This window comes from Lithobates pipiens, unplaced genomic scaffold (genome assembly GCF_037356315.1).
Source record: "Lithobates pipiens isolate NorthernLeopardFrog02 unplaced genomic scaffold, aLitPip1_a1.2 Scaffold_28, whole genome shotgun sequence".
NCBI lineage: Eukaryota > Metazoa > Chordata > Amphibia > Anura > Ranidae > Lithobates > Lithobates pipiens.
Genome location: NW_027507789.1, coordinates 39,061,354 through 39,079,826, shown reverse-complemented (window position 1 = coordinate 39,079,826; position 18,473 = coordinate 39,061,354). Strand labels below are relative to the sequence as shown.

At 42.1% G+C, this 18,473-nt stretch overlaps 1 protein-coding gene across 3 annotated transcripts in view; it reads left to right on the top strand.

Moving 5' to 3' along the window:
• SLC32A1 (solute carrier family 32 member 1) overlaps window positions 1-17,131 on the top strand; it is a 44,815-nt gene extending 27,684 nt beyond the window's left edge. For all 3 annotated transcript variants that reach the window (XM_077459113.1, XM_077459114.1, XM_077459111.1), the window contains one exon: window positions 14,379-17,131. In XM_077459113.1, the coding sequence (XP_077315239.1) occupies window positions 14,379-15,566 (1,188 nt within the window). In that variant the 3' untranslated portion in view covers window positions 15,567-17,131. The remainder of the gene's footprint in view (window positions 1-14,378) is intronic.
• Window positions 17,132-18,473: the final 1,342 nt, after the last annotated feature.

Here is an 18,473-nt window from a genome sequence, read left to right as displayed (position 1 = left end):
AATCTGCAGCAAGGTTTGCTAAAATCCCTGCAATGTGCATAGATCACCCAGGGGGGAATGTTTTTTTCTCAACAAAAGTGAAGTTGCACTTAAATTTTTTTTTCATTAAAATGATAAACATGTTATACTTACCTCCTCTATGCAGTTGGTTTTGCATAGAGTGGCCCAGATCCTCCTCTTCTCGGGTCCCATGCTGCTGTTCCTGGCTCTTTCATTCTGTCCGTTGCCCCCACAGCAAGCAGCTTGCTATGGGGGCACCCGGGTCGAGCCCCTGCTCTGTGTGTCTATTCACACATGGAGTCGCGACTTAGCCCTGCCCCCTCCATTTCCTGATTGGCTCATTGGCTGTGATTGACAGCAGCAGCCAATGGCTTCCCCTGCTGCCAATAGCAAATCCGGAGTGTGAGTCTCCGGAGAGGCAAGGCTCTTGTGGATATCGCTGGATTCGGAAGTGGCTTAGTTAAGTATGGGGGGGCTGGGATCTGCTTTACGACCACTTTACCCTTTTTTTAAATACATTTTTGATATACTATGAGAGATCCCTCTATCTTTATCCCTGATGAGGGAGTTCTATGCAGAAACTCATAAAGGTGCAGGGGCACCGTTACATGCACAGTGAAACTAAAATCGTATATACTTACCTAGGCAGGTCCTGAATCTACTTTCGCGATCTTGCCCCAGCCTGGACCAGCTCTGTGATATCAATCGACAGAGGGTTTCAGAATAAACTGCACTCCTGTGATCCACAGGAGAAGTACAGCCAAATGAGTTATGGTTGTACTTCTTCTTTAAATGTTTAGCACTATTGATTATCATTAATTGAGAGCGTGGTAAATTTTTGGTATTTAACTTTAGTGCTTGCTACCTACCAACCCTTGCTACTAAATACCTATCTGCATCTCATGGAACATTAGTGCGATGGTCAGTGGTAAGAATGTTCCTCACACTTGTGGTCATTGGTAAGAATCCCCTCTTACAGATAGGCAAAAAGATCATTGGTATCATTCATTACTCATCTGAGAGGCAGGTGTTGCTTATTGTTGAAGGAACCGCTGGCAACATCTGGAGGAACCCTAGAGCTCCACGGAACTCTGGTTGGGAAATCCCCCCTACTATCTATAATATCAGTGGCAATGGTATACAGGTACATGGCTATGCTTTGGTGGTATGAAATCCATGGACTCAGTCTATCCAGTACTGATATTTCAATGTTTGGTATATGCTGGAGGGTTAAAGAACCTGCCAAGTTCATTTATTTCTCAAGGGCTCTATTGCCGAGATCTCTGTGCTTGAGTTCTCAGGTCTGCTTTAGCCATTACAAGGTGTTTCTCCTTTTTCTGTTGTTGTTTTTTTTTAAAATATATGTATATACTGTATATTGTATATTATGGAGAATAGAAGTGAGGAATCAGGAGTAGACAAAAGTGGTTGGGAACATCCTACATTTTCAGATGGACAGTAACTATAGCAAGAGTTCTCAATGTTGGAGTATTCAAGTCATAAGAAACTAGAGGTTGAACCAGCTCACTAGCTCTTCTACAGCAGAGGTCTCCAAACTGCGGCCCATGGGCTGAATGTGGCCCTTTGCTTTCCTACATCCAGGCCTCAGGGCACTATTCCTCCCACTGACACCATCAAAAGGGTACTATTCCTCCCACTCACACCAGAGATGGGGAACTAGTTCTCAAACTGACACCAGTGATGGGGCGCTATTCCTTACACTGACACCAATGACATCATTTCTTTACTTCCGCTGACCACCAAGGTTATGGCTTTGTTTAGAGAGTGAGAAAGAGAGCGCTGTGCATGATGTCATAAGCCTAGGCTTTTACCAGACAAGAAACAGGAAGTGAGCTGTAAAGGGTATTTACCGGCAGAATTTTTTTTTTTTTTTTTACTATCCAAAGTTAAAACAACAAGAGCAGAAGATTTAATAGATGCATACTCACTTGTACTCACTTTTGTTGCCAGCGGTTTAGACATTAATGGCTGTGTGTTGAGTTATTTTGAGGGGACAGCAAATTTACACTGTTATACAAGCTGTACACTCACTATTTTACATTGTAGCAAAGGGGTTAATTTACTAAAAGCAAATTGACTGCGTACTTTTCGAAGTGCAGTTGCTCCAGTGATTAGTAAATGAGCAGAAGCTCTGCTGATGTGCATCATCCAATCACGTGCAAGCAAACATGCTGTTTTTTTTATTTTCCTTTGCTTGTGATTGGGTATTCTTTGCAAAGTGAAGCTTTACCTCATTTACTAAGCTCTGGAGCAACTGCACCTGCAGAGTGCAACTGCACTTTGCAAAGAGCACAGTCTAGTTCCCTTTAGTAAATCAACCCCAAAGTGTAATTTATTGTTGTGTTGTCACAAGAAAAGATATAATAAAATATTTATAAAAATGTGAGGGTATGCACTCACTTTTGTGAGATACTGTATAGCACTGTAATTTTACATACATACAGCGGGTAAAATAAGTATTGCACACGTCACCATTTTTCTCAGGAAATAAGTTCTATGGGCATGAAATTTTCACCACATGCCGGAAACAACCAGGGCGGTCTTTAAGGCAGGGCAAAAGGGGCAGCTGCCATTGTTGTGGGGCCCAAAGCAGCTGCCTCATACTTGCCAATTATCCCAGTTTAAATTCCCTTGTCCCTTGAAGTTTTAGTCCCTTGCTGTGTCCTGATATCTCAGTGTGAAGTGCTGCTACTAATGCTGCCCAGCTCTGCCCTATTGTATACAGATAACTCACGTGCAGACCCTGTGTTTACATGTAAATAACCAGCATCCATATGTAAATAGCTGCATCCGGCAGCATAGATATGTACCTATGTATATCATGCCCCCTGCAGTGAGGAGATGGTGTGCTATAACCTCTAGCAACCAATCAGTGAGCAGTATTACTGTCCAGTAATCTCTAGCAACCAATCAACAAGCAGAAATCATGTGCTGTAACATCTAGCAAATGATTAGTGAGCCGTAATGTGTGCTGTAACCTCTAGCAACCAGTCAGTAAGCGGTAATGATACACTGTAACCTCTGGCAGCCAATTGCAATCGCTGCCTGATCTGATACAGTAAACTGATTTTAAGTCTAGCTGCTATTTATTAAATGTCTCAGAGCATGTGAAAAGCGAAATTGTATGAAAACGTTTGCCCAGGGTCCAATCAATATTAAAGACGGCCCTGGTAACAACCCATGCAATAAATACATACAATGAAAAGAAAACAAATACGTTCAGAAATTAAGTTCTGTGTAATAAAATGGAATGACACGGGAAAAAAGTATCGAACCCATGAAGGAAGGGAGGTGCAAAAAGGCATGGGAAGCCAAGACACCAGCTGAAATCTATCAGTAATTAGAAAGCAATCCTGCCCCTTGTCAGTGCAAATTAACATCAGCTAGTTCAGTCTCAATTGATGGCCTATAAAAAGGTGTCTCATTACCAAGGAGTCACACAGAAAACATCTCATAATGAGTAAAAGCAAATAGCTCTCTCAAGACCTCTGCAACCTTATTGTTGCAAAAATTACTGATGCATTGGTTACAGAATAATTTCTAAACTTCTGAATGTTCCAGTGAGCACTGTTGGGACCATAAACAGACCGCGATCAGGTGCTCCTCACAACAATTCTGACAGAGGAGTGAAAAGAATTATCAGAAGAGTTGTCCAAGAGCCAAGGAAGACTTGGGGAGAGCTTAAGAAATATCTGGAATTAGCAGGTACAATTGTTTCAAAGAAAACAATAAGTAATGCACATAAGTAATCCACCATGGCCTTTATTCACGATCACCACACAAGACTCCATTGCTGAAGAAAAAGCATGTTGAAGCTCGTTAATGTTTGCTGCACAACATTTAGACAAGCCTGTGAAATACTGGGAGAATATAGTCTAGTCAGATGAGACCAAATTGAACTCTTTCGATGCCATAATACACACCATGTTCGGAGGTCAAATGGAACTCAAACATCACCCCAAAAACACCCCAATACCAACAGTGAAGTTTGGAGGTGGGAACATCATGGTGTGGGGCTGTTTTTCAGTATATGGTACTAGCAAACGTCATCTCATTGAAGGAAGGATGAATGGAAAAATGTACCAAGACATTCTTGATAAAAATCTGCTGCCATTTACCAGGATGATGAAGATGAAACAAGGGCAGACATTTCAGCAAGACAATGATCCCAAACACAAAGCCAAGGAAACTCTCAATTGGTTTTAAACACAGAAAATAAAGCTGCTAAAATGGCCCAGCCAATCACCTGACTTGAATCCAATAAAAAATCTATGGAAAGAATTAAAGATCAAAGTTTATAGAAGAGTGAATGAACCTTCAAGATTTGAAGACAAAATGTGTTTGTGTGGAAGAATCGGCCAAAATCACACCTGTGCGATGCTTGTGTTTCTCCATACAGGAGGTGTCTTGAAGCTGTCATTACCAACAAAGGATTTTGTATGAAGTATTAAATAGATTTCAGTTTGCGTGTTCAATACTTTGTCCCTGGGTCATTCCATTTTATTACCCATAGGCTTCATTTCTGAACTTATTAATTTTGGTTTCTTTGTATGTATAGATTACATGGGTGGTTACCGACATGTGACGAAAATGTAATGTAAATAGCACCTTTAGAAATATATTTACCTAGAAAAATGGTAATGTGTTCAATATTTATTTTACCCGCTGTGTATATTGTACATTCGCATCAGTCCCTGACCTCAAGTAAATTACAATCTAAGATCTCCAACTCACATTCATACATACACATACTATGGCCAATTTAGACAGAACCCAATTAACCTATCAGCATGTCCTTGCAGTGTGGAAGGAAACCTACACAGGCACAGGGAGCACATGCAAACTCTGGGAGGTGGTGCCATGGTTGGGATTCAAACTGACAACCCTAATGCTGCTAGGTGGATTTGCTTACCACTTAGCCTTTGTTGTATTGTTTCTTATCTTTATGTAGCACTAAACCCAGAAGGAGCTGCTAGTTAGATTTGGGCTTACCGTTACCTCCTGTTTTCCTCATTGCACATCTAGGGGTGTCCCGTGGTAAATGGCCTAGTAACTTGAGAGACTGACAACAGATCCACTTGAATGGATTTTATTTGCAAAACATAGACAATGAACAGTCTCTTAAATTGGGATCAGAGGGTTGGAAAGGAAATTCAGGTACTCTTAGTGTCAGTCAATATGTTGAAGAACTTGCTTACTTTGACTGCATTCAGAGAATAGCCATTTTCAACTGGATGATCACTGAGGTTGGACAGTCCCTCTCTCACAAGGCCCAGCAGTCAACAAGGTGCTTACTCAGGAACAAGTCTCTGTCACAGACGTTGTTGTAGAACGTACAAGATAATGTCTCTGCCACAGATGTTGTAGTAGAACACGTAGGGAAACTAAGCTTGAAAACACTTGTAGGATACCTGGATCTTTCAGCCAGCTTGGCGATATCCACAAGACCAGATTCTCTTGGGTTCTTCAGCCCTTCCAGGCTCTTACTAAGAAACCAACCCGTACGTGGTCTTCTTCTGAAGAGTCTTCCCTTGGAATGCTTGAAGTCACTGGGTCTCTCCCAAACCGGAGACGGCACCCAACCACCTCAGAATCCTTCTTTAGTTTCCTTCCCCCGGGCTAGCCAGCCTCGAGACATCAAAATCGGGTGGATCCACACCCCAGGCCATAGCCTTCCTGGGGTCTGGTCAGGAGGACCAGGACCATGACGTCAGTACATCATTCTGGACCAGAAACCCTGAAACACGTGACGTCCGCATCTTAAATGCCCTCTCTCAGAAAGCACAGTAAGAGCGCCACTCCCACTGGGCGGGCTCCAAGAGAGAGTAACTTAAGCACCTAACCAGACCATAGTTCCATGCCTGCCAGAAGAGACAGTGCCCCCTGTGGCCAGGCTGAACATCTCACAGACCAGTCAGACTGATCTTGAAGTCTAAATTTAGACAATTGTACCCAAACCAAACTGCAGTTTAGGCATAACTTTAAAAAAACGCATAGCGCGTGCTCTTCAGGAGCTGCCGCTACATTTACAAAATGCATCTGAAGCTTTCCTCCTTGCACAGTAGTTGATCCGAGACACATGCCAACCTACGGCTGTTACTCCCTTGTTTACTCTATCAAAACCACTGCCCCCCACTTCTTTGCCATACAGGGCTTTCTTACTGTCTGTATGCATATTGGGGAGATTCACCCCCTTTATTTGTCCTGGTGACCATCGTCACTGGGAAGGTAAGGCCCCTTTCACATGGGTGGATGAATCGGGTCCACCTGTCAGTTTTTCAGGTGGTCCCGATCAGACCATCCATTGCCCTCTATGGGGCAGCGGCAGATGTTAATGGACAGGTGTCTAGTGCCACCTGCCACAATCAGATCCTACCCACTAAAAACAGACATATGGGGATCTGTACCACATCCATCTGGTGGATCGGATGGAAATGGACAGGCGGTCTGTTTCCACCTGACTGCCCGTAGAGGAGAGCAGGCGTTGTCCAAGTCTGCTCTACAGTTGAATGGGAACACCTGGGGACAACTGTCCAAGAGGGGATTTCTTCATAGTTTGAAGAGATTTTAACTCCCAACTGTATTTTCTGGAACAGGAAGTGAATCTCCCCAATGGGGAAAAAGACAGCAATAAATAGATAATAAATACATTTAATAATATTATTAATATTAATAGATAAATAAAAATAAAGACAGCGGCGCGCAGGCGCACTGAGCGTGCCGCGGTCAATGGCGATATGCCGCGAGTGGCGGCTCCCGTGCGCATGCTTCGCCGAATGACAGCGGCGGAGCAGTGAGACCCACCGAGAAGATGGATGCTCCGGACTACAGGGGACAGCGGTGACTTCGCTGGCTCCTGTGTCAGGTAAGTGACACATAATGGACTACTATGCGATGTATAGTAGTCTATTATGCTTTACCTTTGCAGGGAATGAAAGAGGAAGTAAACTCATCAGGGTTTACTTACTCTTTAACCAGACATAGTCATAAGACTGCTATATACTGCTGATGAGAAAAGGTATTTAGAATTTGATATTTAATAAAACTATTGCATTTCCATGTTCTGTGTACTGTGAGAGACCAGATATAGTGAATACAGGCTCTTGGGTCTAGTAACACTTTAAACACTACATATGCATCCCTATATGGTTTGAGGGCTCTGGGCTAATCGCAGACATTGCTGCATTTACTTTTTCTTTCAATATTTTTATTCAAGTTTTTCCACTTAGAAATTACAATCTCAGTATTTGGCATCATTAAGACACAGAGAGGCAGAAATCTTATAATAATACAACTCAAATAGCATAACAGTAACCGTAAGAAAAAAAGGTAGGTCCGCATATGCATGGCTTAAAAGGTGGTTCAAAGAATAATTAGATCAACACATACCGGAATCAAGTGTTTATCTCGCTCTATATGAGAGCGGCATGGCAAGTACTGGGACCCCGCCACCCGGCCCTCAATTCCGGTTCCAGTACCATAATCAGTACAACTTAATAACCGTACTGTAATCAAAGGGACATATGCGACCAAAAACAGAGAACTCCCCCGATAGAGAAGGGGAAAACCAAACGAGATAGTTATCATAGACTGAGATGAGTGAAAAAGAGTAGAGAGAGGAAAGAGAAGAAAAAGGATAGAAGAGATAGAAGAAGGGATGCACTCCGACTCCGGGGGGGGGGGGCCCCGACCCTGGCGGGCCAGGTAGACCCATTAGTCTGTAACCAGGTCCCTAATCCACGGACCCCACACTCTATTGAACCAAGCCATTCTATCAGTTAGTATTGCCGATAGACGTTCATTCACCATAATCCAGGACAGTTTTGTTTTAAGTAAATAAAAGGGTATTACTGGTGACCTCCACGATTTAGCTATAGAGACCCTTGCCGCCACAAATATGAAAGCTATAAGCGTTGTCATTGGCTTCGATGCCCCCTCCACGGGGCGTCCCAGCAGCGCGTGCAGCGGCGACTTCCGAAGGTTCACTCGGGTCAAAGAGTATATAAAATTGTACGTGCGTATCCAGAACCTTCGCACCTTAGGGCATGACCACCATATGTGATACATGGTCCCATCCGCATTGCAACCTCGAAAGCACCGCGGGGACGCCCCCGGAGCAAAAGCAGCCACTCGAGCTGGAACCATATACCACCTCAGTATCACCTTGTAGTTTGCTTCAATCAAAGAAGTATTAATAAGGGCTCTAGATGCACTTTGTACTACCTTATACCATTCTTCCATTCGCAAGGTACATTGCATATCTCTTTCCCATCTCTCCATATAAGGCAGCTTCTGAGAGGTCGGGAATAAGATATTGTATATCATGGAAATATGACCCTTGTGGTTGTCGTATTTCCTGCAGGCGATTTCCATTGGGGTACACGTAGCGAGGTCAGAAGTGCGACTTAATGTTGCCAGAAAGTGCGCTATCTGAGTATAGCGATAGAATTCCGACCTCGGGAGCTGATGTCTATCTTGTAGTGATGCTCGCGACAAGGCCCCTTTATGGTCGCATAGGTCAGCTATGCGCAGCAAACCTTTATTAGTCCACCATAAAAAATCTTGAGGCCGTAGACCCGGGGCAAACAGAGGATTATTAAGCAGAGGGGCTAACGGGGCATGCCTAGATCTGAAGGCGTGGGTGGTTGCCAGTCTATCCCACAAATTTAGAGAGTAGGACAGGGTCGGGCACATCACCTTAGGCCTGTCTTTTGCTTTCATCCAGATGCATTTACTTTTTCTAACACTGAGCATAGTATGCAGAGAGGTGACCTCATCACTGTGTCACTTTTTTATTATTGTCCAATCAGCAAGCTGTTTTGTGTTTTTGGCTAATCTGTACTGCTGTGCAGTAAGGTGCTGTGCTGTGCAGGAAGGGTTGAGGACCTGACTGCCCTGCTGTAGAGTTGCATTTTAAACAGCAACGCACATCACTGTGTACTAGTAGGCAGGCTATAGTGTGTATATGTATTGAGCAAATACAGCTGCTTCTACAGAAATAGCAAATACTGATGTAGCGGCCATAACCCTTGGCAGGGCGGCCTTAACTTTTGGGCTTACCGGTTACCTCCGCTTGGCTTGTTCTTCCATGTCTAGGGGTTCCCAGGGTTAGTACCCAACAACTTTGGACTCTGACAACATAAAAGTCCTTTAGAAAAGGTTTTTATTTGCAGGAGTAACATCCAACAACACAGTATCGTATGGGAACAGAGGGCAAAGGTGAAGAAGTTCAGGCACTGCTAATATCAGAAAGTCTCTAATACCACCCAGAGAGTAGCCACTCGCAGCTGGGTGCTTCAAGGCTGAACAAATAGCCAGAGATTATGGCAGTCAGCACTTTGATCCAGAACTTGTGAAATCTTTGACCTTGACTAACTGGTAACAGAAGTAAACAGGAACCTTTTTCCTCAGTACCTGGAACATTCTCTGTCTCCTTGGCAGTACTGGAAAAATGTGAATTCGTCAGTGTCCTTCACAACCCAGCAACCAGGCACTTCTCAGGATGCCAGCTTGTTGGCCCTCCTCCGAAGAGTCCTCCCCCAGTCACTTACACAAGCAGCGGTGCCCCTCCAAGCCGAGAGCACACCCCGATGCCTTGAATCTTCCCTCAGTTACTGCGCCTTGGACCAGCCGGTTCCGAGACTCGGGAACAGATGGATCCTTACCCCAGACCAGGCGGGTCTGTTGGGGTTAGCCAACCGAAGCATGTTGCGGAGCGACGAACGCTCCCGTGACCGGGACTCCTCACAGGGCTACCCCGGTCCAGAATCAGAAACACACTGCTAAGGCCTCACGAACGAACCCAGAACACATGACTTCAACATCTTAAGTACCCTTCCCCAGACTCCTCAGCGGGGCCCGGCACACTCACTGATTGGCTTAGAGGAAGCTGATACCCAAAACGTCCAACCAGGCCTGGTTCTGAGCCTGTCATGTGCACCTCACTGTACACATGACCAGGCAGATCTCTAACACAGCCCAGCCAAACTGATGTCAAAGTTAAACCTACACAATTAACCCTCAGAACCCCTTTACTGTTCTGAGGCAAAAAATAAATTTGTACATGACAGACAATTTGTCCAAAGTGTCAGCGCTACAATAAATTCATAAAAATAGTTTGCAAAATGTTATTATGTTAATAAGAATATCCTTAAAGGATTAACTACCAGTAAGTAAAAGTATCTTTGGCGATAATAAAGAGAAACTATGAGGATGTTTAGGATACATTTTCTGTCATTTTTCTTTATGCTTATACATTTTACGCTTTATGTACATGGCCGCAAATCAGGGACATGCGGTGAGGTCAGTGGCTGGTGAGGCACTGGCTAGATACACACAGATTACATACGCCGCAAACGTTGAAACCGTCGCTTATGGAGATTTTTAATTATCAAAGTTTGACGCAATTTTAAAGCGTGACGTTTTAAGTATCTATTTACTTGATGTAACATCATCTTTTACATTATACAAAAAAATTGGGCTAACTTTATATTTTTTTATTTTAATATTAATTTTTCCAAAAACAAAACAAAAAAAACGCATTGTAAAATTGGTGCGCAAATACCATGTAACATAAAAGGTTGCAATGACTACCATTTTATTTCCTATGGTGTCTGCTAAAAAATATATGTATAATGTTTGGAGGTTCTGAGTCATTTTCTAGCAAAAATAAATATGATTATTACATGTAGAAGAGAAGTCAGAATTGGCCTGGGTGGCAAGTGGTTTATTACCATAAATAAGTAATATGCAAAAAAAAAAAAAAAAGATCCTGCATTTAAAGTTTCACCCAGCCCCATTGAGTATAAAGCAAATAGTGTTTTTTTTTACTCCTCGCTGCACTTGGAGAAACATACAGGAGACTTAATAGCTTACCCAATCCCATTTCAGGGGGACAGATCCAGGATATGTCCATTGGCAAAGTCCTCTCCCAAGCTGAGCCTATTAGTCAGCATAACCTTGCACTAATGATACTCTCAGTGATGTGATGAGGTTAGTTTTAATGTGTGTAACAAGGAATTTAAATTTACAGTAAGGGGCCAAGCAGGATGAAATATTCAGCCACAGTATGAGAGCGATAACACCAAATTTAAAACATCTCCTCCCTATTCACACCTGAGACCTTGTAACACTAACGAGTCACATGACATCGGGGAGAGAAAATTGTTAATTGGGCCCAATATAGACATTTTCACTTAGGGGTGTACTCACTTTTGTTGCCAGCGGTTTAGACATTATAGGCTGTGTGTTGAGTTATTTTGAGGGGACAGCAAATTTACACTGTTATACAAGCTGTACACTCACTACTTTACATTGTAGCAAAGTGTCATTTCTTCAGTGTTGTCACATGAAAAGATATAATAAATATTTACATGAATGTGAGGGGTGTACTCACTTTTGTATATATATATATATATATATATATATATATATATATATATATGTATGTATGTATCTATCTCTCTCTCTATACACATATATACAGTATATATAGCTATACTATATATACTCTCTCTCTCTATCTATCTATCTATCTATCTATCTATATATATATATATATATATATATATATATATATATATATATATATATATACATATATACAGTGTATATATAGCTATATATGTATATATGTATATATATATATATATATATAGAGAGAGAGAGAGAGAGAGAGAGAGAGAGAGAGAGAGAGAGATCTATTTATCTATATATATATATATATATATATATATATATATATATATATATATATATATATACACACACACACATACACAATTTACATTGCGTTTTAGAACACACAAAAAAGAAATGTGTTCCTCTGGAGTGTGAAAATATAATCGTTTTATTTTTTAACATTTGGTCTGTCAACATGCAGAAGCACTCAATCAGGTTATTTTGTATACCATTTTCACCTTCATGGCTAGAATTGCATTCTGTCTTATCAAGTATAATGAAAAATGTAAATATGAACAAGAAAAGCTTAAAAAAAATTGTTGTACAACAAAATATTATTACCATTAAATTTGATCTAAAGTCAATTTTGTTTTCCTTTTAGATGGAGTGTGGAACCTCTGTCAGGGTTTGAGGCTGTGTCCCTGCTCACAATTTTTTTTAGATGACCATTTTTAGTGGAACAGAAAGTGATAGAAAATCCTAATTTCTTGACTTGTCACTGAAATAGAAATAGAGGGGAATTTTTTTTTTTTTTTTAAATCAGACACTTGTTTTAATGACAACAACCTAAGGCAACCTTTCTCAACTTTTTCAACCCAGAAGAACCCTAGTACTAACTTTCCAATCTCAAGAAACCCTTGCAAATAATTACTATATCTACAACTCTACATTGGTGTATTACCCTTGTGGTCATTGAATAGAATTACCCCCTTATGCCCCGTACACACGATCGGAATTTTGGTCGGAAAAAGCTCTGATAGTTTTCCTGACGGAATTCCGACGGAATTTCGCTCAAGCTGTCTTGCAAATTCCGACTGTCAAGAACGCGGTGACATACAACACGTACGACGAGACTAGAAAAAGGAAGTTCAATACCCAGTAGTCAATAGCTTCCATCTCGTAGTTGAATCTGAGCATGCGCGAGTTTTTGTGCGTCGGAATTGCATACACACGATCAGAATTTCCGATAGAAAGTTTTTCCGTCTGAAAAATTGAGAACGTTCTCAAATTTTTGCTGGTGGGAATTCGGCCAGCTAAATTCCGATGGAGCATAGACACGGTTGCATTGTCTGATAAAAAGCTCTCATCGTTTTTTTGCTGGCCGAAATTCCGATCATGTGTACGCGGCATTACAGATACCCAAAAAGATCAATGGTGCCAGGGGACTTTATTTGCAAAGCAGAAGTTGCTCTTTTCCTAACCAGTTCCTGACCAGAGCACGCCGATGTACGTCGGCAGAATGGCACAGGCAGGCAAATGGGCGTAACTGTACGTCCCTTTAAATTTGCCGCCCTGCCATCGGGAGCGCGGCGGCGTGCTCCCGTGTTGGTCGGGACCCCCGTGAGTCCGGTCGTGTGTCCCGCGGACTCGATCGCCGCGGGCATACCCGCGATCGTCTCACGGGGTGGCCGAATGAAGAAATGCCGTTGTAAACAGCATTTCTCCATTCTGCCTAGCAACTAGTGACGCTGATCTCTGCTCCATTTGATTGGAGCAGAGATCAGTGTTCACTAAATGAAAGCCCAGCCCCCAACAGTTAGTAACACACCCTTAGGAACACTTAACCCCTACACTGCCACCCACTGGTTAACCCCTTCACTGCCAGTGTCATTGGCATTTATATAGCAGTGATTACTGTATAAATGACAATGGTCCCAAAAATGTGTCAAAAATGTCCGATGTGTCCGCCATAATGTTGCAGTCACAATAAAAATCGCTGATCGCCGCCATTACTAGTAAAAAAAAATTATTAATAAAAATGCCATAAAACTATCCCCTATTTTGTAAACGCTATAACTTTTGCACAAACCAATCAATAATCGCTTATTGCGATTTTTTTTACCAAAAATATGTAGAAGAATACATATCGGCCTAAACTGAGGGAAAATTTTTTTTTATATATTTTTGGGGGATATTTATTGTAACAAAAAGTTAAAAAAATAATGCGTTTTTTTCAAAATTGTCGCTCTATTTTTGTTTATAGCGCAAAAAATTAAAACCGCAGGGGTGATCAAATACCACCAAAAGAAAGCTCTATTTGCGGGAAAAAAAAGGACGTAAATTTTGTTTTTGGGAGCCACGTTGCATGACCGCTCAATTGTCAGTTAAAGCGACGCAGTGCCGAATCGCAAAAAGTGGTCTGGTCTTTGACCAGCAAAATGGTCCGGTCTGTAAGTGGTTAAGAAACCCCTGGCAAACTCTGGAGGAACCGCAGTTGAGAAACCCTGATCTAAGGGCTTTTCACACTTCGTTGAACTGCGATGCAATGGACAGCATGTTGTCGTAAGCTGCATTGGGCAAGTAATTTAAAATAGGTCTAAAAATAGGTCTATCTGCATTTTTTGCATTGTATTGCAGTGTAGGCTCATTCAAAATGACTGATACCGCAATGCACCAACACACGTACCATGTATTACTACGCATTGCAGTATCGAGCACGTTATGGCATAACGGGTCCAGGAAGTGATGGGAAATCTCAATGGGAAATCTCGATGGGAAATCTCAATGGGACACAGACAGAAACACAAAAACTTGATGTGTTTTAACCTTTTCCTGCTTTATCCAAAACAAAAAGGTTTTGACTTTAGATATATTTTAAGCTTATTGCAGTCTCACACATAGAAACGTCTACATTGAGATGCAGGGAATCTCACTTATTTTCTGCTTGTTTTTTGCAGGGGATGTTTGTGTTAGGATTACCCTACGCAATTCTACACGGTGGATACCTGGGACTGTTCCTCATCATTTTTGCTGCAGTGGTGTGTTGTTACACAGGAAAGATTCTCATTGCTTGCTTGTATGAAGAGAATGAAGACGGAGAGATTGTGAGGGTTAGGGACTCCTACGTGGACATTGCCAACGCCTGCTGCGCACCGAGGTTTCCAAAACTTGGAGGAAGGATTGTCAATGTGGCTCAGATTATCGAACTGGTCATGACATGCATCCTGTATGTGGTGGTCAGCGGAAACTTGATGTATAACAGCTTCCCAACCCTACCAGTTTCTCAGAAGTCCTGGTCAATTATAGCCACTGCTGCGCTTCTACCATGTGCATTCCTCAAAAACCTTAAGTCTGTCTCCAAGTTCAGCTTGCTCTGCACCTTAGCTCATTTCGTCATTAATGTCCTAGTGATTGCCTACTGTCTGTCCAGAGCTAGAGACTGGGCTTGGGACAAAGTCAAATTTTACATTGATGTAAAGAAATTTCCTATCTCCATCGGTATCATTGTCTTCAGCTACACCTCCCAGATCTTCCTGCCTTCCCTGGAAGGGAACATGCAACACCCTAAAGAATTCCACTGCATGATGAACTGGACCCACATTGCCGCTTGCATCCTCAAGGGTCTTTTTGCTCTGGTGGCTTATCTAACCTGGGCAGATGAAACCAAGGAGGTCATAACAGACAACCTACCCTCTACTATCAGAGCAGTGGTTAACTTATTTCTGGTGTCCAAAGCTTTGTTGTCCTACCCACTGCCCTTCTTTGCTGCGGTGGAGGTCTTGGAAAGGTCTCTTTTTCAGGAGGGGAGCAGGGCCTTCTTTCCAAACTGCTATGGGGGTGATGGGAGACTAAAAGCTTGGGGACTCACTCTCAGATGTGCCCTAGTTGTTTTTACCTTGCTCATGGCCATTTATGTGCCCCACTTTGCCCTTTTGATGGGCCTCACCGGCAGCCTCACAGGAGCTGGTCTCTGTTTCCTCCTTCCAAGCCTCTTCCATCTCAAGCTTCTTTGGAGGCAGCTTCAGTGGCACCATGTCTTTTTCGATGTTTCCATCTTTGTCATTGGTTCCATCTGTAGCGTATCTGGTTTTGTGCATTCTTTAGAGGGTCTAATAGAAGCCTTTAAATATAATATAGAGGATTAAGGCAGAGACAGCAAAATTGGGCATCAGTATCACTAATAATTATGCATCAGTTTCTACTGACATCCCCATTCTGGCTATTTGCATCAGTGGCTGCCTTTAGGTGGCATCGTCAGCACATTGCTGTTTAAATGTGTTGCTGGGAAATGCTGGCAGCTGATAGGCTGAAACATGCTTGTACCATTTTCTATTCCCCCCACCCCCACCCCCCAGGAAAAAGCTCACACAAAAATAGACCTGTATATGTATCAAAGGGAAATATTTTATTTTTGTTATATTTATTTAGAGTCGATATAATTTGAACAAATAATGGATAAATTATGATGGATATAAAAAAAATATATATAGAGAGAGAGAGATAGTTATAACTGAATGCAATGATGACTATTCTAAACTAAGCAAGGGTTTGCATGTTTTGCTCATCGCCCATCCTTTAATTCAGATTATAAAGCAAACCACGATGTACGACTGAAAGTAAGTCCTCTAAATGCCTCTTTACAATAGGGTCCATTGAGGTAGGGATGGGCATATCACTAACGCAGAGCCTTTTAGCATAAGCTCTGTGATATTGTTTTGGGTGTCTTGTTTTTCCAAGCACAAATCGACTCAAATGCAGTAATTTATTATCAAATTGCGCAGAGCAATGACGGACATTCACTGGCAGCAAACAGTCCGAAAGGTGCTTTCAAGCTGAAGTCCAGCCAAATATCAAAAAAATAGATAAATAATTAAGTACGACCTATTTTACGATTTACAAAAGATTTGTATTTCTGTCCATCTAGCCCTAAGATTTACACAGAAGGACTCTGTCTTACAGGGCAAGAGACCTAATTTTACTCTGCTGCAGTAAAGTAACACTTACAGGTCTCGCCCCTCTCCCAACTTGTGACTGGACAGTGAAAGGAGAAGCAGCAGACTGATGAGTTCATCTCTCTGTCACTCTGCTACCTCCTCCTATTGGCATGTTCCTCGTTAGCACATGAGCACTGCAGGACAACTGATTGGATCCTTGTGCTGCCCCTCCTTCACCTATTATCAGCTCTGCCATACAGTGGTTGAAAGACATTGATACAAGGTCAAATTAAGTATTTACAATGTTTGCATTTAAAACAAAAAATTTATGGAAAAAAAAAAACCACTGAGCTCCATTAATATTTGTCTTTTTTTTTTAATTTTCCTGGTGGAGTTTAGCTTTCAGCAGATTAGTGTAGTGACCTTAGTAAAAGACGATATTTGATTGTCTGCAGTGGATTGCCGGACGTCATTGTTCTGTGCACAGTTTAAAAAAAAAAAATCTCATTCAGTATCACAGACCACCGTTCAACTGAAGCTGTGAACCCTTATTGATTATGGAGTTCACCTTGAAGAGAAAACACACACACAAGGGATTTGTACAGGGGCGGAAATTCATCATGTGCAGTTTTTTTCCAAAGTGCAAGGTTTGTTACCCGTGAGTGTGTGTGTGTGTGTGTGTATGTGTGATGTAACCGTGCTCACAGACAAGTGTATATCCTACAATTCTATTGTGGTACCTTAATATATACAACAATAAAGAGAGATTCTCATGAGTTCTTTGTGTCTTGTACATTCCCCTGATGAACTGTTCACATGACCTGTTTGCAAAACAAACAGGTTTTGGTTTGTTCAGTGTGAAGTAACCATATCAGCTGAATGATCAGACAAAAAGCGATGTACGCCTTGGTGTATACTGAATGAATGGTGCAGGGTAAATTGACAATGCAGATAGAATGGCAAAAAAAGTATGTAATCGTTTTGAACAGAAAATAACTGAACCAAAACATTACAAATGCTAGCAGTAGTTCCCACAGTTGACCACTAGATGTCAGTATGGTCCAACAGATTGCTAGAGAAAAAGGAAATAAGGAAAGATAATTTGCAAAATATACGATGCGATACAGTTTGCCATATTTATCGGTGTATATCAGGCACAGGCTTACACACGCATATTAATTTTAAGAGGGAAGTTTCAGAAAAAAAAACTTAAGTTTTAAAAAAAGAACTTTGAAGCAAAATAAGTGCTCATCAATACAGCCTTCTCAGTGCCCATCAATGCAGCCTGATCAATGCCCATCGGTGGCCTCATCATTGCAGCCTCACCATTGCCCATTAATGCAGCCTGATCAATGCCTATCTGCAGCCTCATCATCGCAGTCTGATCCGTGCCCATCTGCAGCCTCACCATTGCCCATCAACGCAGCCTGATCAATTCCCATCTGCTGCCTCATCATTGCAGTCTGATCAGTGCCCATCTGCAGCGTCACCATTGCCCATTAACCCCCCTGACGGTATTCCCGAGTCTGGCTCGGGGTGGAATTTTCATACCAAAAGCGGTATCCCCGAGCCAGACTCGGGACTGCATCGCTGGATCCAGGAGGAGGTTTACTTACCTTCTCCCTCGGATCCAGCGTTGTCTCCCCGCTGTACGAGTGAGCCGTGTCTCGCTCGATGCATCACATCGCCGATCTCCGTGCCCTGCGAGCGTTGCGACGCACGGGGACGGAGATCGGCGCCAAATTCAAAAAGTGAAACAAACAGTAAACATACAGTATAATGTAATCTTACAGATTACATTGCTGTATGTAAATATTTCACATCCCCGTTGTCCCTAGTGGTCTGCCCAGTGTCCTGCATGCAGTTTTATGTAATAAAAACTGTTATTTATGCCTGGAAACTGGAGATTGCCCATAGCAACCAAAACTGTCCTTTTACATCAAAAATGGTTTTAGACCAGCTAGAAAACAGCGATAATAAATTGGAATCACTCGCAGAATTGAGTGATAGCGATTTGTGGGGAGATCCGTCATCAAATACTGAAAAGTAATGACAGTGACAATTCTGCAACTGAGCAAATTTCTGTGTTTTTGATTTGATTACATTATTGAATAATTT